The sequence below is a fragment of the Lathamus discolor genome, chromosome 1, assembly GCF_037157495.1.
Source record: "Lathamus discolor isolate bLatDis1 chromosome 1, bLatDis1.hap1, whole genome shotgun sequence".
Classification (NCBI taxonomy): Eukaryota; Metazoa; Chordata; class Aves; order Psittaciformes; family Psittacidae; genus Lathamus; species Lathamus discolor.
Window position 1 is genome coordinate 37,793,009 of NC_088884.1, and position 24,926 is coordinate 37,817,934.

Below are 24,926 nucleotides of genomic sequence, written 5' to 3' on the forward strand. Positions count from 1 at the left end.
GGATGGGGAGGGGAATATGGCTGTATGGAGAGTGGAATGCAGCTGAGACAGGAGCAGGATGAAGCTGGGATGGGGAGTGTGGCTGGATGGATACGGGAATGTGGCTGGTGCCCGGTGCTGGAGCTGTGCAGGATCATGACCTTTCAGAGCAGGGAAACAGAGGCATCCGGACACTGCATCATCCCTGTGGCTGCCCAGCACCTCCCATTTGTTCCCAGTCCCCACCAGCCATGGGAGCATCCCCTCTTGCAGAGCCCATTGGGAATCAAACATTCCCTATGCACATCCCAAGCCCATCCCAGCTGCTTTAGGACCCAGCAGCGCGGTGGGAGCGAATGCTGGCAATTTTCCTTGTCTTATAAAAGCCATAACCATGATATTGCAGAATAAATGAAGCCATCAAACGAGGTGGCAACGGGATTACAGCACTTCACGAGTGCTGGGGGCAGAATAAAACGCTCCCTTCAGCGAGCAGACGGAGCTCTTGGAGCACAATTGGTTCCTGATGCTTCCCATGGTGGGTTTTAATCTCCTTTTGCTCTTCCCATATCCCGCCCCGCTTGCTCCCTTCCCCGGAATGGGGCTTTGATGAGGATGAAGCTGCTTCCTCCGGAGGATGCAAACTGAGGGGGGGTTGATGGGATACCCAGCCCTGATCCAGTGTGAGGATGGGAATCCCATCAGGGCTGGAGAGCTGCTGCCTGTTCCCAAGCCACAGATGGGGATGTGGGACACAAGGGGTATCCCATGCCCGTGCTTAGGTGGGATATGATGGGAAGGAGCCCATCACGTTGCAGTGGGGAATGTGTCACAGATGCGTAGCTCCAGGGATGCAGCAGCAGCTCCTGGACGTGGGGAATGGGATGGAGGTGGTATTTCTGGGTGCAGCACCGCGAGCCTAACAGCACCTTTTGCTCACCGGGCACCTCTTGCAGATCTGCCCATCTTTGCCTCTCTCCTCCATACTCATAGAATAATAGAATCATGGAATGGTTTGGAAGGGACCTTAAAGCTCCTCCAGTTCCATCCTCTGCCACGCGCAGGGACACCTTCCTCTAGAGCAGGTTGCTCCAAGCCCCGTCCAACCCAGCCATGAACACTGCCAGGGATGGGGCAGCCACAGCTTCTCTGGGCACCCTGTGCCAGCGCCTCAGCACCCTCACAGGGAAGAACTTCCTTATATCCAACCTAAATCTCCCTTGTTTCAGTCTGAACCCAGTCCCCCTTCTCCTATCCCTGCAGTCCCTGATGAGCAGTCCATAGTCACCCCCTTAGGGGGTTGGCATCCCACAGCTCATCCTTGTTGTTTTCACCTCTCCCCCGCTGCATACACCAAGGTGCTGAGGATACAGGGATGGAGCCTCACACCCAACCCCAAACCACGACATCCCCACTGGGGTCAGATCGTGGTGCTGGGGGTGATGCCACCAGCCCTGTGCTCACCTCCCCCTTCCACAACCTCCTGTTCATTCCCAAAATAGCTGTAGGTGCTTATTCCTGGTTGCTTGGCATTTACCACTGCAGCTCCTCCTGCTGCAGCTTATTCCCTCATTTACAAACCTTGCAGCTTTGCTTTTCTTCCCCCTGCTCCGAGGCGAGACCTATTTTCAGCTCCCAGTGATGACTTTCCCCTTCCCCCTCTCCTGGCAGGGGGATGCTCCCGGCGCTTCCGAACGGATCAGCTTCCCCCTTATCCATATCATATCTATTTATATAGATGCTCCTCTCTTTTTTATAAGCGGTGAATTAGTGGTCCATGCCCTGCCTGTGTAATTGGAGGAGAATTACAGATGTGCTCAGCCAAGGGGAATGTGGGGATTTGTCTCAAGCAGCACAGGGTAATAGCAGCCGTTTCATCGCGGTGCCTCTTGGCAGCCAGCCCCGAGCTTGGTGGCATCACCCAGCTCCCCTCTCTGATGGGGGCTTAGGGCAAGCGAGAGGAAGGTAAAAGCAAGGAGCAGGTTTCCATGGTTCCAGGAGTGATGATCCAATTGGATTTGGGGCTGGGAAGGGGGTTTTCGGGGTGCTGCTTCTGCACAGTCACACAGGGACCCCTTGGATATGCCCGTTGAATGTCAGATGTTGCTCCAAGCACCTTCCCCTGGTCAGTGGTGTGAAGCAGGATGGGGTTTCTCCTGTTCCACCCCACAGCAGGTCTGATCCCCCCTCTGGTGTCAAGGTCCGATGCGATGCACAGGGTCCAGCTGTGGTGGATGCTGGGGCAGATGGAATCATAGGATCATGGAATGGTTTGTGTTGGAAGGGGCGTTAAAGCTCCTCCAGTTCCACCCTGCTGCCACGGGCAGGGACACCTTCCCCTAGAGCAGGTTGCTCCAAGCCCCTGTGTCCAACCTGGCCTTGAACACTGCCAGGGATGGGAACCCCCAAGTCCTTCTCCTCAGGCTGCTCCATCCCATCTCCCCCAGCCTGTGTCTGTGCTGGGATTGTCCTGACCCAGGTGAAGGACCTTGCCCATGTTGAGCTCCATGGGGCTCACATGGCCCCAGCTCCCTCTGGATCCCATCCCTTTCCCATGGGTGCACCCCCACCCTGGTGCTGAGCCCTGGCTCTCCTCTCTTGCAGCAACATTGCGGAAGCGCTGGTGAGCAAAGGCCTGGCCACCGTCATCCGCTACCGGCAAGACGACGACCAAAGATCCTCTCACTACGACGAGCTCCTTGCAGCTGAGGCCCGGTAGGTGCCCTGGGTGTGCGGGGGGCTCTCCCCATGGCTCTGGGGTGCCCGGGTCTCATAGGGAGGAGCAGAGCTGTATCATGTCCATCCCATCCCATGTTGTCTCATCCCCATGCCATGCCCTGCCATGCTAACCCATCCCCATCCCCTTTTCATCCCATCCCCATCCCATGCCATCCCATCCCCTTTTCATCCCATCCCCATCCCATGCCATCCCATCCTTATCCTCATCCTCACCCCCATCCCCATGCCATGTCATGCCATGCCATACTATCCTACTCCCATGCCCATTTCATCCCATCACAACTCCATCCCAACCCCCCTCGCATCCCATCCCCATTTGCATCCCATCCTCATGCCATGCCATGTCGTGCCATGCTATGCCATGCCATGCTATCCCATCCCCCTCCCATTGGCACCCCATCCTCATCCCATCCTCATCCTCATCCCCACCCTGTCCCCATCCCACCCCACCCATATCCCTTCCCATCCTATCCCTATCTCATCCCATCTTATCCTCATCCCCATCCCATCCCCGTCCCCATCCCCACAGGATCCCTGCCCATCTATCTATCCCCACGGCTGTGGGTAGCCTCCCTGTCTGCATCCCTCCTGTTTGCAGTCAGCATCCTTTCCCCTCCTGGCTTTGCCAGAATTCCAGGGCCCCCATTAACCCTTCCAGCATCCAAACCGATCCCAGTCTGCCCATTCCCACCACCACCCAGCCTCCTCCGTGCCTCCGGCACGGTGCTGGTGCTGCAGACGGGGGCCCAGGCGCGCCATGACTCAGTGGCAAACTGCGTGGTGGGTTTTCCATATTAATGCCGGAGCTGCCGGGAGGGAGGTTGTTGGGAATTTCACGGCTCATTGCCTGCATCATGCCGGGGTTCAAGGGGCCCCACTCTGCTCCTGGGGGTGCTGAGCCCGGCAAAGCGCTGCCGCAGCTCTTCCTACTGGGCCTGGCTGGTGGAGGAGGGATAATTGCATTAAACCCTGTGACGTCCGAGCTGATCCAAAGGGATCAAGACACATTCCAGCCTCTTGTAATTAGGTTGAGGTTGTCGTGGGGAGAAAAATGCGTGTGGCTGCTTCCCGCATCCTCGGCAGGGGCAGCAGAAGTGCTGATGCAGGCAGGGCCGTGCTGCCTGCCTTGTCCTCTGCAGCTGCAGGAGCAGCAAGGGCTGCTGCCTGTGCTGCCTGTACCGCCTGCACCTGCACTGCATGGCTGCGCAGGGATGTGTTGGGGCCGGCTGGGTTGGTGCCGCAGCCGGATGCTGCTGGGGTGGGAGTGAAAGGGAAAGTCCTGTCTTGCCGAGTCGCTGTCCTGGGTTTGGTGCCCCAGATGTGTGTGCTCCAGATGTGGACAGTGGAGGCCGCGTGGCCCAGGCGTGCATCATGGTCTAGGCACGTGTGATCCAGCTGTGCACGACCCAGTCACAAATGGGCTGTGCATAGTGCAGGCATGCACAGTCCAGATGTGCACAGTACAGGTGAACACGATCTAGGCATGTATGGTTCAGACATGTGTGATCCAGCTGTGCGTGGTCCAGATGTGCACACTTAAGGTTGCATGGTCCAAGCGTGCAGAGTCCAGGCATGTGTGATCCATCTTTGTGTGGTCCAGGCGTGCGTGTTCCATCTCCCCACAGGAGGTGGTCTCATCACCCAACCCCATTTGCAATGTCCCCTGTGCCAGAGCTGGGTCCCTGCCCCACGGAGAGCAGTGTCCCTGTGTCAAAGAACCCCAGACTCGTTTGGGCTGGAAGGGACCTTAAAGCCCATCCAGTTCCAACCCCTGCCACAGGCAGGGACACCTTCCACTAGACCAGGTTGCTCCAAGCCCCTGTGTCCAGCCTGGCCTTGAGCACTGCCAGGGATGGGGCAGCCACAGCTTCCCATCCTTCAGCCTGTGTCCCCCCGACGCCTGCAGTGGCAATGGGGTCCCTTCCCTCTCCCATCTCAGCTCCCTCCACTGAGCTGCCACCCACCCCGTGCCCCCCCACTCTCCTGTGTCCCCGTGGGCGCTGCCCGGCTCCGGTGCTGGGATCTCGGCTCCTCCCCGGCAGCAGCTTTGGCAGGAGCTGGTGGAGCGGCGCCGGCAGCCGGGGAGAGCAGCTTTGAGGGGGCTGCAGCGTGGTTCCTGCCAGCCCCGCTGTGCAAGACTGTGCTCAGCTCCGCTGCGAGCCCCGCCGCGGAGGGGGAAGGGGAGACAGGGGCTCCTGGAGCTCCCTCTTCCCGCTCCACAGCCCCTCGAGGCTGGGTTCGCAGGCCTGCGGGATGCTCGGGGCCTCATTGTGCCTTGTAGGAAGTGGATGTGACTGGAATTAAATCAGCAGCGCCGGGGTGGAGCCAGGCGCTGGGATACTCGAGGCTGGATGTGGTGCGTGGAGCCTGCAGCCATGCTCTGCATGTGGGAAGGGTTTGAGATTGGATGTACCCAAACGTTGGGGTGCTCAGATGTCCTGAACATAGGGATGCTCGGATGTTCCAAACATGGGGATGCTCGGATGTCCCTGAACATGGGGATGCTGTGATGTCCCCCAGCCATTGGGATGCTCGAATGTCCCCAGCCATTGGGATGCTCAGATGTATCTGACCATGGAGCTGCAGTTCAAAATCCTTTTGACATTCCCAGCTCCTTGGACCAAGCTGCCTGCTCCATAGGGTATTTTAGGAATGGGGTGATTCATTTTCCCATCCCACTAGGTTCTCTTGGAGTGGGTGCATGTCCCTTCTGCATCCCCCAGCCTCACTTCCCATCCAGGGGCTGTTCCAGCACCATGTGCTTCTGCCCTGCTGCAGGCATCAACCCTGAGCCCTTCCAGCATCTCTGCCCACCCATCTTCCAGGAAAAGGGGCCTTTTCCTATATCCCCATGGCAGTCCCATGCATGGGGTGCTCTTCTCCTGGGAGAACCATCACATCTCCCACATCCCTGCAGGTTTGCGGCACAAGGATGCGACTCCCTGCCTGCCCTTGCTGTGTCCTGGCACTTGGTTAACTTCGTCTTTCTTCTTATCCTGGGGGAAGAGCTAATTTCCTGGTGGAAAAAAAGCTATTTCTGACCAAGCCACTTGTCCCTGGGTGTGAAGGAGCGTCTCAAAGGAGGGTGAAGGAGAAGGAAGAAATCCCTGTGCTGATTGCACAGGTTGGCTTCTCCAGGAACAGCTCCTGGAATGATGCAGCTCAGCAAATCGATTACTCTACAAAGGCACAGAGGGGCTTTGAATTCCTCCCCTTGTGTTCTGGTGATCATCACAGTCCAACCTGAACAAATTCCTGCCTCTCACCTGCGAGATGCTGTTAGGGAGGCTTGGAAAAGAGGAGATTCATTTCCAGCTTATACATGAGCTTGAGGACCAGCAGCCAGGGCTGTGCCAATAGGGAAGGGGTGAATTCCTCAGGGGTCGGTGTTGGGAATGATCCTGTTCAATATCCCTGTTGTGACATGAATACTGGGATTGAGCACCCTCAGCAAGTTTGTGATGACATGGAGCTGTGTGGTACAGTGACACACTGGAGGGAAAGGATGGGATCCAGAGGGACCCGGGGGGGTGGGAATGTGTGAACCTCATGGAGTTCAACAAGGCTGAGGACAAGGTCCTGCGTATGGGATGGGGCAAATCCAGGCACAGCTGCAGGTTGGGGAGATGGGACGGAGCATCCTGAGGAGAAGGACTTGGGGTTTCCCATCCCTGGCAGTGTTCAAGGCCAGGTTGGACACAGGGGCTTGGAGCAACCTGCTCTGGTGGAAGCTGTCCCTGCCTGTAGCAGGGGGTTGGAACTGGAGGAGCTTTAAGGTCCCTTCCAACCCAAACCAGTCTGGGATTCTACAATCCAGCATCAGCTCTGATGCACGAGCTCATTTTTCATCCATGAGGTGCCTCCCATGGATGGTATTCCATGGTTGATCGTGTCTGTATTGTTTTATCCTGGAAGGAACATCTTTCCATTCCGGTTGGAGTGTTGGCCCCTGTTTTACATTGAAAACACTTTGTGTGAGGAAGCACTAAAACAAGCATGTCTTAATTTTGCACCTTCCTGTTCATCCCTTCCGTTGCATGTGGAACACAGCCATTTAATTTGGGAATGGGGACAAGAGGTCCCTCTGATCAGGCTCATGCTGGGCTCGCGTGATGTGCCAAAGGCCGGTAACTGGGATTAGAAGCTAGCGAGTTGGGTGTTCTTCCCAGGGATGGAGGCAACACCAACCTGGAGGTGCTTCCAGCCCCTCAGTGGGTGCTGATGCCCGGTGCCTCCTCTCTTTTGCAGGGCCATCAAGAACGGCAAAGGGCTGCACAGCAAGAAGGAGGTGCCCATTCACCGGGTGGCCGACATCTCCGGGGTAAGGACCGCGCTGGTGGGATGAGGAGTGAGGGGAGGTGCTGGGTGCTGGTGCTTCTCATGGCCCGTGGTACTGCTCATTCCATGCGGGATGTGCTCGTCCCAAGGAGCCAGGGGGAGATGAGATTTTTCCTCTCTGGGGGGCATTGGGAGGTCTCAGTGTGTGCCTCATGTTGGTGTCACCCCAGAGTTGGAGTTGAAGGGGAGCCCGTGGTGCTGTGGTGGATACGTTCATAGACCAGCAGTGAGGCTGTGTCCATGTCTCCATATTGGGCTTGATGCCCCAGCTCTTGAGAAGGTCCTTTGTGTCCCTGGGAGGGATGGAGCTCTGTCCTGGGCACCCCAGCTCCTGCCTGGACCAGCCTCTGCCCTGCTTTTAATTATAGAACCATGGAATGGTTTGTGTTGGAAGGGACCTTAAAGCTCATCCAGCTCCAACCCCTGCACAGGCAGGGACACCTTACTCTAGAGCAGCTTGCTCCAAGCCCCTGTGTCCAACCTGGCCTTGAACACTGCCAGAGATGGGGCAGCCACAGCTCCACTGGGCACCCTGTGCCAGCGCCTCAGCACCCTCACAGGGAAGAGCTTCTGCCTAAGAGCTCATCTCAGTCTCCCCTCTGGCAGGTTAAAGCCATTGCCCTTGGCCTGTCCCTACAGGCCCTTGCCCAAAGCCCCTCTCCAGGTTTCCTGGAGCCCTTTTAGGCACTGGAGCTGCTCTAAGGTCTCCCCTTCAGGAGCCTTCTCTTCTCCAGGCTGACCCAGCCCAGCTCTCTCAGCCTGGCTCCAGAGCAGGGCTGCTGCAGCCCTTACAGTGTCTCCATGTCCCTCTTGTGCTTCTGCCCCAGAGCTGCATCCACAGCCCCTTAGCCCTCCCTTCCTGTGGGGTGCTGGGCCTGGGCACACTGAGGTGCCCTTGAAGCATCCTGCTCCTCTCAAACACCCCAATCCTCCCATTCCCATCCCTGCTCTTCGTGCAGGCTGGGAGCTGAAAAGGGAAGGTCCTTCTTCACATGGACCCACGATGCGGTGCGGGGCTTGTGGACAAGAAAAAACATCCACAAAATATAGAGAACAAGAAATGAACAATCCAAATCCATGCTGGACCGCTTCTCCTTCTCTGGATGCTGGAGTGGGGCCAGAGAAGGGCAGCGGAGCTGGTGCAGGGCCTGGAGCACAAGTGTGATGGGGAACGGCTGAGGGACCTGGGGGGGTCAGTCTGGAGAAGAGAAGGCTCAGGGGGGACCTGATCGCTCCCGACAGCTGCCTGAGAGGAGGATGGAGCCAGGAGGGGCTGGGCTCTGCTCCCAGGGAACAGGGGATGGGACAAGATGAAACGGCCTCAAGCTGCACCAGGGCAGGTTCAGATGGAGCTGAGGGCCAATTCCTTCCCCAAAGGGTGCTCAGGCACTGGAAGAGGCTGCCCAGGGCAGGGCTGGAGTCAGCGTCCCTGCAAGTGCTCACACACCGTGTAGCCGAGGCCTCAGTGCCGTGGGTCAGTGGTGGCCTTGGCAGTGCTGGGAGCGGTTGGACTGGAGGAGCTGAAAGGGCTTTTCCAGCCTGGTTGATTCCAGGATTCTGTCGTTCCATGTTTCCATGATTTCATGATTCCATTTGCATGTGCTCTGGAATGGGAGCACAGTCAGGCACTGGAAATTCTGCTGTCCTTGTGAGGAGTCCTTGAATAATTCTGCATAATTGGCAGAGCTTCACATAGAAGTGGAGTCAGGATGGGGGGTTTGTTCTTCCCTGCTCTAGCTGTGCATAGTTTTCCTTTAATTCCCACCTAATTAAACTCTGGGAATGTTAGAACAACAGTAATGGAGGTGATAGCACCTGGGCAGGATGTGCAGGCAGGGAGCGGAGCAGGCAGAGCTGGTGGGATGTGCTGGTCTGTTGTGAAGCGGGGAGTCCCAAAAAGCATGGAGTGAAGGGTACAGGGGGTTTGCACCCCAAAGGTGGGTGGATGAAGTAGGGATGAAAGTGCCTCTTTCTCTCCAGGGATGATGGAAGAAACCTGAACTTAGTGGCAGGGATGAATCCTGCCCAGCACTGAGCGGTGCTGGAGATGGGATACATGGAATGGGTTGGGATCATCCTCATCCAGGACCTGCTCCTGCACGGGCCCACTGTGGAGCTGGTGCTCTGCTGCATTCCTGGTGCCCTGGTGTGGGATGCTTGGCTTGTTCATACCACCAGAGAGCCCTGGAGCAGGAACTGGTGCCAGTGGTGAAGGATATCTCTCCATGGGTCCTTAGCACATAGCCAAAGGCTGGATGTGGCAGCAGCAAGTTCTGCACCACCCATCCCTATGGCCACCTGAGGTGGGATCATGGAATCCTGGAATGGTTTAGGTTGAAGGGACCTTAAAGCTCCTCCAGTTCCACCCTGCTGCCACGAGCAGGGACACCTTCCACTAGAGCAGGTTGCTCCAAGCCCCTGTGTCCAACCTGGCCTTGAACACTGCCAGGGATGGAGACTCCCAAGTCGTCCTCCTCAGGCTGCTCCATCCCATCTCCCCCAGCCTGTGTTTGTGCTGGGATCGCCCTGACCCAGTGCAGGACCTTGCCCTTGCTGGGCTGCATGAGGCTCACATCCCTGTCCAGTGTGGAATCTCTCTCCACCACGTGCGTTGTGCCCGGGAGGGTTTCTCTGTAGCAGATGCGCAGCCGAGGAGCTCATACAACACTTGTAAGTGCAACCTGCACGCGAGGAGCAGCCCCACTCCTGGTGTTAACCACTCAGGGCTATGCAAATCCAGCCAGGAGCTGCTAATGAGGGCTACAATTAGCAGTAATCACTGTACAGGCCTGATTTGATTAGATTAAGAAAACAAAGAGCTGGGAGGCGGGGGGTGCACGGGCCAGCTGGGAAGAGTCGGATCCCTGCCCACATCCTGCATCCCTCTAGCACAGAGCAGGCGAGGCCACTCCATGCACTGCCCCCATCCCATGGGATATTAGGGTGCTGGTGGGTCCCTGCACATCAAAGAAGGTGGTTGGCGACCCCAAAACATTGCACCCCCCCACCCTGACCCCCATTTTTCCCTCATCCAGGACACCCAGAAGGCGAAGCAGTTCCTGCCCTTCCTGCAGCGTGCCGGCCGCTCCGAGGCCGTGGTGGAATACGTGTTCAGTGGCTCCAGGCTGAAGCTCTTCATGCCAAAGGAAACCTGCCTCATCACCTTTCTCCTCGCAGGTGAGCCCCCAACCGTGCTGGGGGGGTCCTCACCCCACTGGGTGCAGGGTCCTTGGTCACCCCATAAGGCTATGATGAAGTTAAAGCTGGTTGGCCTGGGTTGGGGGTTAATGGGGCTGGAGGGCACTAAGTAGAGATGACCAGAGCGGTCAATGGCTGCCCCATCCCTGGCAGGGTTCAAGGCCAGGCTGGACAGGGCTTGGAGCAGCCTGCTCTAGTGGAAGGTGTCCCTTTGGGTTGGAATTAGATGGTCTCTAAGATCCCTTCCCACCCAAACCAGTCTTTGATTCCCTGATTCTATGACCCTGGGGATGATGGAGGTACAAGGGGATGCTCCGCGCCGGCTGCATCGCATCATGGGAGGGAGTTGCTCATCCCTGTGTGCACCCAGCAGTCATTTTAGTAGGTCCTACAAAAACAGAAGTATTCTCCCCCATACCAATCCCACTCGTGGTGCCCATTTCAACCAAGGCTTTGCCTTGGAGCCAATCCTGGCAGCAGCATCGTGACCCCGGGTGTTTGAAGGTGTTGTAGTGGGTCACAGTGACGGTGACCCGTGACACAAGGATGGGAAAGCCCATTCCCAAGCTCTGGCACTGCCAGATGCCTCGATGGGGGCGGATTTGGGGCGGCTCATCTCTTGCTCCTGTTTCTATGGCAATGAGGGTGTCTAAATGATGACCCCACACACGGATCGTTCACAGCTCCGTTATGAACAATTCCATAAGCATAAAAATAGACCCTGGAAGAGGGATAAAACCACAGAGGTTTCCCTCAGCAGCAGCTCCTGCTGCTCCCACTGAAGGAATATCCATCCAGCGACCTGGAATCCCACCGGTGACCATCACCGTCGCCACCCTGCAGCGATGCTCTCACCACAGCCGATAGGATCATTCCCAGGCTGGCTCCTGCCATGTGGGAATCGTGTCCTAAACCTGTCCTTCTCCTTGTGCTTGTGCATATAAATAGTGACACAGCCTTATTTATAATTAACCATTCCTAAAGTCAGCTGTGAGCGACGGAGGGAAGGAGCCTCCCCACTCCTGCGCCGGAGACGGTCGGATTTGGAGGCGATAGAACTCCCACGTGCTCGGGAGGAGGAATTCAGGGATCCTGAAATACTTCTGCTTCCAAAGGCTGCCGCTGGGGCTGGGCTGGGGGAATCCTGACGGCTCCTGCGAGTGCTCCCTGGGCTGGGAGCAGCATCCTGTTCGATCCGGCGTGGGGAGATGCTGTTCCTGGATTCCAGGCCCTGTGTTCGGTTGGGATGGGATTTGCTCCATTCCGGGGTGATTGAGTGGCCATTTGATGGGAGCTGGGAAGGAGCAGTCACAGATCCTGGTGCTGCCGACGTCAGCCGTCCTCTTCCTCACTGGTGGGATGCTCGTGGTACATCTCCTGTATCCTGGATCCCGTGGGACCTCCACAGCATCAGCAGCCAATGAATCCCCTTCCCATGGTGGGATGAACAAACTCTTGCTGTTCCCCCTGGGTACCAGTGGTTAAGTATACCAGTGTCCACAGATCCTGATGGATCCTGATGGATCCAGGAGGCTCCAGCTCGGCCTCTCCGCTTGGTAGGGTGTTTTTAAAGGCAAGGGGAGGGCAGCCTGGAACTGGATGGCTCCAGGGAACGCACTCACTGCGAGTTATATTTAATCCCTGTTGCTGTGGAGACCGACTGGCTGTCGCCTGCTCCCAGGGGCTGATCTGCTCCCAAAAGTTCCCAAAGTGGGGATAAAACCTCCCCAGGCCAGGCTGCCTGCGGAGAGCCAGGGGGTGGCATTGCACAGGGCATCCTGCATTCCTCAGGAGCATCATGCATTGCATGGGATCATCCTGCATGGCGCAGGAGGATCCTGCATTGCTCAGGAGCATTCTGCATTCTCCAGGATCATCCCATGTTGTACAGGATCATTCTGCATTGCACAGGAGCATGTGGCATGGCACAGGGTGTCCTGCAGTGCATGGGATCGTCCTGCAGTGCATGGGATCCTTATGTATAGCTCAGGAGCATCCCATGTTGCACAGGAACATCCTCCAATGCACATGTCTTGCACTTGATCCTGTCTTGCACTGGGTCATCCCGCAGTGCACAGGAGCATCCTACATTGTCCAGGCTCATCCCATGTCATATAGGAACATCCTCTATTGCACAGGAGCATCCCAAGTTGCACAGGATCATCTTGCATTGCATAGAATCATCCTGCATCACACAGGAGCATCCTGCATTGCACCAAGTCATTCTGCATTGCTCAGGGGCATCCCATGTTGCACAGGATCATCCTGCATTGCTTAGGACCATTCTGAGTTGCTCAGGAGCATCCTGAGTTGCACATCCCAGCACCACAGCATGCTGATCTGCACTAATGGTGCTGCTGGAGACACTTCTTGGGTCCTGCATCAAACCATCCTGCTCCCTTCTGACCCCCCTCACCAGCTCCCACGCCTGCTCCCATTCCTGCTCCCATTCCCTCACCCGCTCCCCCCAGCTCTCCTCCGGGAAGTCCTGCCCCAGCTGAGGCTCTAATCAAGCTGCTGACTTTAATTACAGGCTAGAAAGGCAGGTAACTGCCAGGGAGCGCAGCTGCTGACACCCCCCTTCTGCCTTCCCCTGCCACAGACCCCACGCAGCCACCGCTGTGGGTATTCCTGGGATGTGGCTCATTCCTGCCTTCTGGCATGGCCGATGCCACTGAGCTTGATGCATCTGCCCCATCCCCTCCTTATCCTTGTGATCCCACCCCAGTTGCAGCAAACTTCAAGGCAAAAGCCTGGCATCCTGTGGATGCAGCCCTGGGGGAGGTCAGGGTGGCTTCTTCCCATGGGATGAAGGTTTTGGGATGCATGCAGCCCAGTGGATGGTTATTGTAGCAGCTCTGCCTCTAATGAGCCACATACTCCATAGGGTTCCTGCTCTGCGGTCCAGCTCTATGGTTGTCCCTCCTCCATGGTCCTGCTCCATATTCCTGCTCAGGACCCTGCTCCCTGGGGTACCCTGCTCTGTGGTCATCCTCAGTTGAGGTCCCTGCTCCATATTCCTGCTCGGTGGGGGTCCTTTCTCTGTGGTTCTGATCCATGGTTCTGCTCCATAAGGGTCCCTGCTCCATGTGTATCCCCGCTTCATGGTCCTTCTCCATACCGGTCCCTGCTTCATAGCATGCCCTGCTCCACGGGGGTCCCTGCTCCATGGTCCTGCTCCATGATGGTCCTTGCTTCATGGTCCTGCTCCATCGTTCTCTTTTGTGTGGGTCCCTACTCCATGGTCCTGCTGCATGACACCCCAGGTCCATCACCCTACATGGAGCTGCCAGAACATCCCCCAAGCCTCCATCCCTCTTCCCAGCCTCTGCTCACTCCCATTTCCCATGGTCACTGCATTTTGGGGGGGCCCCTTGGCTCCCCCCAGCTCCCATCCAACATTAGCCCCAATACAGCACCCATGTCCTGGGTGGGGGAGTTGAGGGCTCCTGGAGCACCCACTGCAAACACTGGTGCAGGTCCCTAATGGAACAGGGGGTCCTGGTTATAGGGATTCCCATTTTGGGACCATTTTGGGGGTCCCAGCAAGAAGGGGAGCATCACCAGGGGCGCTGGTGCCTCCCAAACCCTCCTCTGATGCCATCGCCCATCGCTCAGAGCCAGCAGTATGATGAATATCCATGTTTTATGACTGTCTTTTATATATATCTGTATCAAATGGAAATGAGCATCATCAAGAGAAGACAGGTCCTTTGGAAATGTGACTTCAGGGATGCTCCCAAGGGAGCCTCATCCCGTCTTTCCAGCTAAAATATACACATTGGAGAGCTATAAATATGTGCAAATAGAGAGAAGCTGATTCCAGCCCGGGTACCACTTCCCTGGAGAGACTCTGCACAGCCTGATGCCGACACGGAGCTGCGTGGTGGGATTGACACGGTGGAGGGAAGGATCCAGATGGATCCAGAGGGACCTGGAGAGGTGTAACCATGTGAACCTCATGGAGCTCAACAAGGGCAAGGTCCTGCACATGGGATGGGGCAATTCCAAGGACATACATAGGTTGGGAGGAGATGGGATGGAGCAGCCTGAGGAGAAGGACTTTGGGATTCCCATCCCTGGCATTGTTCAAGGCCAGGTTGGACACAGGGGCTTGGAGCAACCTGCTCTAGTGGAAGGGGTCCCTGCCCGTGGCAGGGGTTGGAACTGGAGGAACTTTAAGGTCCTTTCCACCCAAACCATTCCATAATTCAGGAATTGATGTACTTTTACAGTGATTTTCATTTGGATCCAAGCTCAGGACACAGTGATGGAGAAGGGAGGGGGTCTCCCGCATTCCCCCCACTGGAGGCTGGATTGGCAGGAGTTGGCTCTGTCTGGCCCCCTCCCTGCTCCCGGCTGATTCCCTCTTCCCAACAGCCTCTATTTTGGTCGGGATTCATGGTTAAAAATACGCCACGCTCCCACACGGGCTCTGCGGCAGCAGCCGAGTTCCCATCACGACTCGGAGCCCGGGAAAGGAGGGAATAACGATGGGAACCCCTCCGGCATCCTGGCGGGATCCACCCCGAAGCCTTTGGTCTGGTGCTGCAGCAGTGAATCGCATCGCGTGGCTGGGGTTCGGCTTCGGGATCTGGCACTGGTCCTCGGCATTCCGGTCTTGGATGCAGCTCCTCTCCTCCCACCTCCTCTATTTCTACCCAGATCCATAAATCCTCCTGGATAGCGGTGGCAGGCGCGGTCTTATCCCTGCTCCCTGTGCTGGTTGTGGTTATGGCACAGCAAAGAGGGGGGAAAGCGGTTCAGAGCCTAGGAATTAGGGCTGGAAAAGTCCCTGCTCCAGGGGTGATGGTTAAATCTGATTGTGGACATCCTGGAATGCTGGGATGATGCAGGATACCCCAGGGTGGTGTAGGGTGCCCCAGAGATCCTGTGAGATATCCTGGGATGCTGCAGGATAAATACCCCAGTGATGCTGTGGGATGCGTCAGAGATGTTGCAGGATGAGTGGGATGCTGTGGGATGTCCCAGGGATGCTATAGGATATTCTGGGATGCTGCACGATGTCTTGGGATGGTGCAGGATGCCCCAGAGATGTGGGATATCCTGGGATGCTGCGGGATGCCCCAGGGATACTGTGGAATATACTGGGATGCTGCAGAATGAGTGGGATGCTGCAGGATGCCCCAGGGATGCTGCGGGACATCCTGGGATGCTGCAGAATGCCTCAAGATGCTGTGGGTTATCCTGAGATGCTGCAGCATAAGTACCCCAGGGATACTGTGGGATGCCCCAGGGTGCTGTAGGATATCCTGGAATGCTGCAGGATACCCCAGTGATGCCGCAAGATGCCCCAGGATGTTGCGGGTTATCCTGGGATGCTGAGGCTTAGATACCCCAGGGATGCTGCAGGATACCCCAGGGTGCTGTGGGATGCTCACCCCCACCCCTCAACCTCCATCCCTGCAGGAATGGGGCTAGGATCGAAGCATCCTCCGGATCCCCAGCAGCCACCTCCTCCATGCCCACTGGCTGCGGGTCTCTGCGCTCGGGAAAAAGCATTTAACCAAAGTGATTTGCGGCGGAATTCTTCCGGGATCCCAGGAGGGAGCAGTGGCAGCCGCATCCCTCATTGTGCACATTAATCCATGGCAGCTTCCTAGGAAGAGCAGCAGAGCCACGGCTCCGGTTCTGTCTCATCGTTGAAGTGCTGGTAACTTTGCCAAGCGCCTTCCCGGGGCTGAGCATCCTCATCCCAGCCTTTTCAGGTTTCCCGTTCCCAAATCCAATCTTCCCTCGTGTGGGTTTGGGAAGATCAGAGCAGATTGAGGGATCCGGAGCGGCTGCTGCGCTATTCTTTGGGAATAAATCACTGCTGTGGTGCATAACCCTTCCCCCAGCCCCTGCTTGCTCCGTGCAGGAGGAGGAGGAGGAGAGGGAGGAGGAAGGGAAGATGCTCTTGGCAGCGCTGGCTCCCAGTCCCCCTTCCCAGTGCAGTGAGATGCTCCTTGCCGGAGACAAGGCTGCTGTGGCCTCGCCGCAGCACTGGTGGTGCCGTGCCAGAGCCATTCCCGCCCAGTGCCAGCATTCCAGGAGGAGGAGGAGGAGGAGGAGATGCATCCGCTCCTTCCTCCTGCTCATCACTGACTGTTGGCTCTGTGCTGCTGGTGTCAGCCTGGATCCCGGTCAAGGGCGCTGCATCCAAAGCTCATCCCACAGCCCCTGGGATGGATAAGGGTCCCCTCTCTCAGGATCTACCCAGGATCACCCTGTATGTGCCATGGCAGGGTGGGGGGCTCCAGCGTGGTCCCACTTGGGGGGAATTTCCCAGCTCTCTGGCCACTCGTGTGGTTCAATGCTGGGCTGTGGGTTTCCGTTAAGGAATTTCGCTCTCCCTGCAGCACGTTTTGATGCCTTTCCAGAAATATTCCATGTTTTCAGGCAGAGGATGTCAATGCCAAGGAGCCGGGGTGGGGGGGGGGGGTGGTGCGCTGTGCAGGCAGGGGTAAGGGCTGGCAGCTGCCGGCACTGCCGTGGCAGTGAGATTCCAGCCAGATTCCCTTGGAGATGGCACAGAGATGTGGTGGGAAAGAGGGAAAAGGGGTTTTCCTGGCACCAGCACCAGTCTTGGCAGTGGGAGTGGGGGTGATGGTGAGAAGTGGTGGATGGGTTGGGTGGAGGGATGGGAATGGTGACTGGGATGTGACAGAGATGGAGGTGAGGATGGGGATATGACAGGGAGAGGGATGGGGATGAGGATGGGGATTGGGTTGCAGTAGGGATGGGGACATGGATGAGGGTGGGGATATGATGGGAGCAGGAATGGGGATGCAATAGGGATGGGGATGCAGCAGGGATGGGCATACGGATGAGGATGAGGACATGACACAGGAATAGGGTTGCAGTAGGGACAGAGATGAGGATGAGGATGTGACGGGGACAGAGATAGGGATAGGGATGTGATAGGAATGGGGATAGGGATACAGTAGAGATGGGGACAGGGATGGGAATGGGGGTTACAAGAGGGAGAGGGTTGGGGGTGCAATAGGGGTGGGGATAGTGATGAGGATGGGATATGACAGAGACTGGGATGTGACAGGGATGGGGACAGGGCCACATCCACCTGGATTTAGGCCTTGTTTATGCACCCTCAGCGAGGCTGCCATGGGATCACCCCAGTGGGGTCTCATGGGGAGCTAGAGCAGAGCTGGGATGTGGGGAGCCCCTTCCCAATGCCCTGCGATACTCCAGGTGCTGATGTGGGGGGACCCTAGGACCCTCAGAACCCCTTCAGTTGCCAGTGATGGGTGCACTGGAGTCACCCCAAGGTGCTCAGCATGCCAGGGCTGCCATCACGGGTGACACAGGGACGATGGGGACCGCACAGCAGTGGGGTGAGCTCCCTGGAGGGGACATGGTTAATCTCTCGGCTCGCTTCCTGTTTCCTCATCCTCAGGGATGCCAGCAGGGAGCAGGGCTGCGGTGTCCCTGGTTGCTGGCAGGGCTCCATGCAATTCCCAGCACTTCATTAATAAGGAATTATGGAAAATAGAATGAATAATGCAGGACGTGGCGGTTTAATCTGAGCCACCGCCAGCAGCGTGGTGCCGGTGGGGAGCCCGGGGTGGGGGGCTGCAGGGTCTGATGGCTCTGCCCTTGTCACTGTGTCCCCATCCCTGATGGCTCGTCCCCATTGTCACCATTGCTGCTGGCTTTTCCCCTGCCCATGTCCCCATCCCTGCTCATTCCATGTCCTCTCCCTGCTGGCTCTTGCCCTCTTGTCCCCATGTCCTTAACCCTGCTGGCTATTCCCCATGTCCCCATCCCTCTTTGCTTGTCCCTTGCTCATCCTCATGTCCCCATCCCTGCTCATCCCATGTCCTCATTCCTGCTGACTCTTCCACTTCTTATCCCCATGTCCCCATCCCTGCTGGCTCCTCTGCTTCTTATCCTCATGTCCCCAACCCTGCTCATCCCATGTCCTCATCCCTGCTCACTCTTCCACTTATCCCCATGTCCCCATCTCTGCTGGCTCCTCTGCTTCTTATCCCCATATCCCCATCCCTGCTGGCTCTTCCCCAGCTCATCCCATGTCCCCATCTCTGTCACCAGCTGTTTGCGTCCCACCTGAGCTCCGCCGTCCCCTTTCGTCCCAGACACATCTCTTTGAGGTGACACCTCTGCGTGACCACTGATGCCCTCACCCTCCTCTTCCTCCCGCAGGCATCGAGTGTCCGCGGGGAGCCAGGAACCTGCCGGGGCTGGTGCAGGAGGGGGAGCCCTTCAGCGAGGAGGCCACGCACTTCACCAAGGAGCTGGTGCTGCAACGAGAGGTAGGGCTGCGGCCGGGATGCGGCACTGCTGAGAGGCTGGTGGCACCGGTGGGACGTGGACCTCAGTAGGGATGTGACCAGGATGCGGCACCGGTGGGGGGCTGATGGCACTGGTGGGACATGGACCTCAGTAGGGATGTGGCCGGGATGCGGCACCGGTGGGGGGCTGATGGCTCTGGTGGGACATGGACCTCGCCAAGGGGCTGCCAGCAAAGGGCCAGGACAGCGCCTGGTCCCTGGGCTCAGCTCGTGTGTGGTGACAGGGAAAAGCCGCATGGACCCGGCTCGCGGCGCACGGGGAGCCTCCGGTGATGCCGGTGCTGGATCTGGGCGCGCTCTCCTCACCGAGGCTCCGGTGTTGGTTGGTGTCGGGGTTGTGCTGCGGTGCGGGTGTCTGTGCCTGGAGAGCCGTGTCCCCGCAGGTGTCACACAGTGTGTCATGCAGTGGTGACACCGGGAGCATCGCCCAGAGCTGGGTTTGTGATGAGGGCAGATACAGGGAAGGGCAGCGGTGGCTTCTCCCGGCAGCGGTGGGGACCCGTGCCAGGAGAGCTGATTGATTTCATTGGGGTTTGATTTATTTCTTTTGATTTCATTTTACTTTCTTTTATTCTATTTCATTCTATTGAATTCCTTTTCTCCATTTTATTTTATTTATTATTTTATTTTTCTTTATTTTTTAATTTTTTCACTTTTTCATTATTTTACTCGATTTTATTCTTTTTACTTTAACCTTTTTTTTTTAATTTCACTCCTGCTCTATCGTATTTTACTCTATTCCGTTCAATTTTTAAATAAAAGAACTATATTATTTTACTATTTTCTTCTATTTTCTTGTTAATTTTATTTTATTTTTTTAATTTTGTTCTATTCTGGTTTATTCCATTTTTCTTTTAGTAGCCTATCCTATGCATTTATTTTATTTCTATTCTATTCTGGTATATTCAATCTCTTTTTTACTTTATTTCATTCTAATTTGGTTTATTCTATTTTTTCCTGATCTATTCTATGTGTTGAATAGAATAGATAATTTAAAAACTTTTATTCTGGTTTTTCCCTATTTTATTCTATTGTCTTTTCTTTATCCCCTTAATTTTATTCTCTTTTTCTGGCTTATTCCATTCTGCTCTATCCTATTCCATTCCATTCTATTTATTATTTGATTTATTCTATTCTGTATATTCTATGACTATTATTTTATGTTCACGTCTGTTTTATCTCGTTCTCTGGTGTCAAGGCTGAGCCCTGCGCTCTGCTCTGAATGCAGTGGGGCTGGGGCTGTCCCACACCAGGAACACTGGGAGCACCGAGGGCACTGGGGAGCACTGGGGGGCGCTGACTGGGGACCCGTCTCCATCCAGAACCCACACCTCAGCAGTGGGAGCTGGGCTGGGCTGCACCGGACATCTCCCACTCCTGCGCCTGCATCCGCATGGAGCGATGCTGCAGATATAGGGATGCAGCATGGGGGAGCGGGGGAGTCAGAAGCTGGGGAGGCGGTGCAGCTGCCTTGAGGATGAGGAGGGACCCCAGGGGCTCTGCCAGGGGTTGGGGTGCAACTATGGCAGGTGCATGGAGGACACATGATGGATGCGGGGCAGATGCAGGGTGAATGCACAGCGGATACACAGTGGATGCAGGTCAGATGTACAGCAGACGTGTGGTGTGGTGGTTGTACAGCAGAAGCGCAGCAGATGCACAGTGGTTGCAGGGGAGATGCATGGTGGATGCAGGGCAGATGCAGAATGAATGCTCACTAGATGCAGGGTGGATGTATGGGGTTGCATGGCAGACACATGGAGGATGCGCAGCAGACACAGGGTGGGTGCACACTGGACATGTGGTGGCTGCACAGCAGAAGTGTGGTGGTTGCACAGCAGAAGTGCAGAGGATGCACAGCAGATGCATGGTGGACATATGGTGAATGGAAGGCAGATGCAGGGTGGACGCACAGCAGATACACAGTGGTTGCACAGCGAATGCAGGGCACATGCATGGTGGATGCGTCGCAGATGCACAGAGGATGCAGGGTGGATGGGGGGCAGATGCTCAGAGGATACACAATGGATGCAGGGCAGATGCACAATGGATGCAGGGCAGATGCAGGGGGCATGCATAGTGGCTGTGTGGGGTTGCACAGCAGATACACAGTGGATGCTCAGAGGATGCACAGTGGATGCAGGGCAGATGCAGGGTGGATGCACAGTGGCTGTGCGGGGTTGCAGAGCAGATGCAGGGTGAACACAGGGCAGGTGCACACTGGACATGTAGGCATTGTGCGGCAAAAGTGCATCAGATGCATGGAGCAGGAATGGGAAACGGGTGGAATGGGGGTCTGGAAAAGGAATGGGGAGCTGGGTTGGGAATGGGGGAGCCAGGGCAGGGACAGGGTGCCAGTGGAATGGGAACTAATGACACCCCAGATGGGGACCTGGTTGCAGATGCAGATGTGACTGTGGATGCAGATGTAGGCACTGATGCAGATGTGGACATGGATGTAGATGTGGTTGCAGGTACAGATTTGGGCAGGGGTGCAGAGGCAGCTGTGGATGGATGCAGTTGTGGGTACAGGTGCAGATGTGGCTGTGAATGCAGGTGTGCTGCGGATGCAGTTGTGAACACGGATGCAGCTGTGGTTGCAGATACAGATGTGGGCATGGATGCAGTTGTGGGCACAGATGCAGATGTGGGCATGGATGCAGCTGTGGTTGCAGATACAGATGTGGGCACAGATGCAGATGTGCTGCACTGCCAGGGCAATGCTGCTGGGGGGGGTCAGGACCAGTAGGATCCTTCACCCTCCCGGAGCAGCACTCGCTGGTTGCTGCAGGGACACAGGGACACGAGGACACGGGGCCGCAGCGCTGCACGTGGCAGCTCCATCCCTCCCTCCTCAGCATCTCGCACATGCAGGCGGCTGCTGCAAAGTGCTGACCCGCATCCCAGCGCTTCCTTACCACATCCCGGAGATTCCCAGGGCCTGGCATGTCCCGCGGCGCATCCCCATCCTCCTCCTGCCCACCTCTGCCATCGTGGCCATCCCCAGGGGCTCCTGAGCCCCTTGGTGACAGCAAACCGGCCGTGGATGGCACAGCGTGGCACAGGCATCCTCCTTCCCGGATGCCTTTCTCCTTCCCACATCATCCCCCTCAGTTGTTTCTCCCCATCTGGCCCCGATGCACATGGAATTCCGATTGGAACTTGAACAAAGCCGCAGCTGCTCAGTGCTGGCTCCATGTTTTGGGGTGCAGCTGGGCTGGGGGAGCCCATGCAAGGGGCTGGGACCCAAGTGGCCCATAGGGACATTCCCCAGATCCTTGTCTCTGAGCCGGGGTGGGTACGCACGGTGCTGGGCTCATAACAGGGCACGAGGGACCCCCAGACTCCAGGCCAAGCACCCCGAGCCTGGGGCAGCTGAACAGGGGGGTGACAGCTCTGTGTTGGGGTGCTGGGGGGTGGCAGTTCTGTACTGGGGCATGGGGGGTGGTATCACTGTACAGGGGTGCAAGGGGATGTCAGCTTCGTCTTGGGGTGCAGGGGGGTGTTAGCTCTGTATTTTGGGGTATACAGTGGGGTGGCAGCTCCATTGTGGGGTGCAGGGGCACGATATCCCTATCTGCATCCCTGCTGCTTTCGTGCAGCGTGGGGGGGGTCCTGGGATTTGGCGCTGAGGCTCTCCGGAAGGGAATTCCCTTTGGTTTCCATGGCAACTGGGTGATGGGGACATCCCCCATTGCTCCATCCCTCCATCCGTCCATCTCTGGCTGCAGCACTGCCATGGGGCTGCCCTATGGGGAGCTGTGGAGGGGCTTACAGCTCCAGCCTCCCCCCCACCCCAGCCTCCCTGCCTGCACCCCCGTCAGTGCTGTATCTGGGAATTGGTCCCCAGATGTCCCCTGTGCCCTGGCTGATGGGGATGCGCCGCTGCCCACACTGTCCCCTGCCAGCCCCCCAGCCCCTGCCAGCTCCTGTGACCCCCTGCAGCCCCCCAACCTATTGGCAGCCCCCCCAGACCACTCCAGCCCCCCAATCCCCAGGTGCTGCAGCACTGCAGCAATATGCAGGCAGCAGCAGTGCAGCCAGAGCCGTTCCCACTGCCTGTGCTGCAGCCATTCCATCCCGTGCCATGCAGTTCTGTGTCATTCCGTTCCGTGCTGTGCCATGCCGTTTTGTTCCATTCCATACCATGCCATGCTGTGCCATTCCATTCCATACCGTGCCATTCTGTGCCATGGCATCCCCCCCTATGCTGTCCCATTTCATTCTGTGCCGTGCCATGCTGTGCCGTTCCATGCATGCCATTCCATTTTGTTCCATGCCATTCCATTCCATGCTGCACCATCCACGTTCCCATGTCCCACGTCTCCACTGCCAGCATCCAGCTGCCAGCATCCATGTCCCCATCACCAGCATCCAGAGCACCGCATGTCCCCATGCCCGTGCAGACCCTGGGGTGCGACACTCGGCCAGTTCGATGCCACCGGCTGCCTGGCACCACCGTGTCCAAGGCATCCCTGTGCCACTGGGAGCTCCTGGTTGGGAAGAGGACAGGAATTATTCCGTGCTCCTTCCCTTGGGTGACCTCTGCAGTCAGGATGTACACTCCATTACCTGGAATACCAGATTCATTCCAGGGGCTCGGCGACACCATCGTTATAACTGGGTGATGATGGGGCTTAATGAGTGCTTGGAGTGGGGAGACTGGTACCCAGCACCCACCAGAGTGGGACACACATCCATAGGGATACAGGAGCCCCTGGAGCATCCCAGAATGGGGATCAGGGCTCTAGTGGGAGCCTAGGGATCACGGATGGGTCTCTGTCCCAAATCCTCACTGTGCGGCTTGTGGTGACGTCCCTGTCCCTCCACCCCACACTTGTGGGGCTGGACCTGACTTCACCCCATGTGAGGGTAACTCCAGGGCTCCAAGCAGCCCACGAGGGGGTTATTCCCAGATGATTCCCGGTTTTCCAGCCCTGTAGCCCACATCTCTGTGTTGCTGTGATGGTTTAGTGAGAGGCTCCAGCTGCTGCGTCAGCAGCTTCACCGGAGCGCGGTGCCGAGCTGGGAGAGGCAGGAGCTGCTCTGAGGGACAGGGGCAGGCTGCGGCCCGTGGGTGAGGAGCATCCCCACAGCATTCCCAAAGGGTACCCCGAGCATCCCCATAGCAACCCCTAAGTATCCCCTGAGCATCCCCCCAGCATCCCATGAGCATCCCCTGAGCATCATCTTAACAACCCCTGAGCAACCCTTGAGCATCCCCTGAGCATCCAGGCACCAGCACGTTGCCATGACCCAAGGGTCCATCCTACAGCCATGCCACCTCTGTCCCCTCCCGGGGACGGGCACAGTGGGAGTGTGGAGCATGGCACAGGATGGCACCGGGATGCATTGGGTGGGAGAGACACCCCCTTCCTTTGCCGGGTACCGTGCCTCAGTTTGCCCACCCGGAGCAGGGATGGTGCCGTAGCTCCCAGAATGGTGTTGGGGCACTGGTGGCTGCCGTGGTCATCTCTTGGCTTCCTGTTTCGGGGTCTCCATGTTGGCCATTGGGTCTCCCTGTTGGCCAAGGTGCCCCCAAGCTCCGGTTGGCAATGGGGGGGTCATTGCCTTCCCTGTGCACCTCTTGGCACCCTGGCAACCCTCTGTGGTGGCAACCGCTGCACCAATCCCAGCTTGAGCTTCCTGGTCCTTTTGGGTTACCGGGCAGCCACTGGAATTCCTTAGGCCTGGAATTCAATGGGGATTTTTGGTTGCGTTCTGGTGACTCGCGCTTGGTATTCCTGGTTGTTCCATTGGGGTTGTGAACGTCCCTTGTCCGGAAGCATCACAAACCCGCCAGCACCAACCGGCACCTCACGGAGCTGAAGCAGTAGGGATAATGACTGGGAATGCTGGGTCGGGATGTGCCATGGAGCCCCTGGCACCAGGGTGGCTGCGCAGTGACACTGGGACAAGGGGCCCCTCTGGTGCCACTGTGGAGCCCTGGGGTATGGAGAGGGGCTGGGGAGTGGTAGGAGCTGATGATGACCCTCCCATTGCATCCCACTGCATCCCACCACATCCCATCGTGTCCTGTCACTTCCCACTCCATCCCATTGCATCCCATTACATCTTATTGCATCCCATAATGTCCCATTGCATTGTGTCTCATCTCATAATGTCCCATTGCATCCCACTGATCCAGCTGCATCTCATTGCATCCCTTTGAATCCCACTGCATCCCATGGCATTCTACTGCATTCCACCACATCCAGTAGCATCCCACTACCTTCCACTGCATTCCATAGCATCCCATTGAATCGCATTGCATTCCATTACATCCCACCACGTCCCACCACATCCAATGCATCCTATCGCATCCCACTACATCTCAAT

The 24,926-nt window shown here is 57.0% G+C and overlaps 1 protein-coding gene across 1 annotated transcript in view; it reads left to right on the plus strand.

The window, feature by feature from the left end:
* SND1 (staphylococcal nuclease and tudor domain containing 1) overlaps positions 1 to 24,926 on the plus strand; it is a 100,565-nt gene that overhangs the window by 62,635 nt on the left and 13,004 nt on the right. The window contains exons 13-16 of the mRNA XM_065668233.1: positions 2,584 to 2,694; positions 6,967 to 7,039; positions 10,092 to 10,233; positions 18,439 to 18,548. Of these exons, the coding sequence (XP_065524305.1) occupies positions 2,584 to 2,694; positions 6,967 to 7,039; positions 10,092 to 10,233; positions 18,439 to 18,548 (436 nt within the window). The remainder of the gene's footprint in view (positions 1 to 2,583; positions 2,695 to 6,966; positions 7,040 to 10,091; positions 10,234 to 18,438; positions 18,549 to 24,926) is intronic.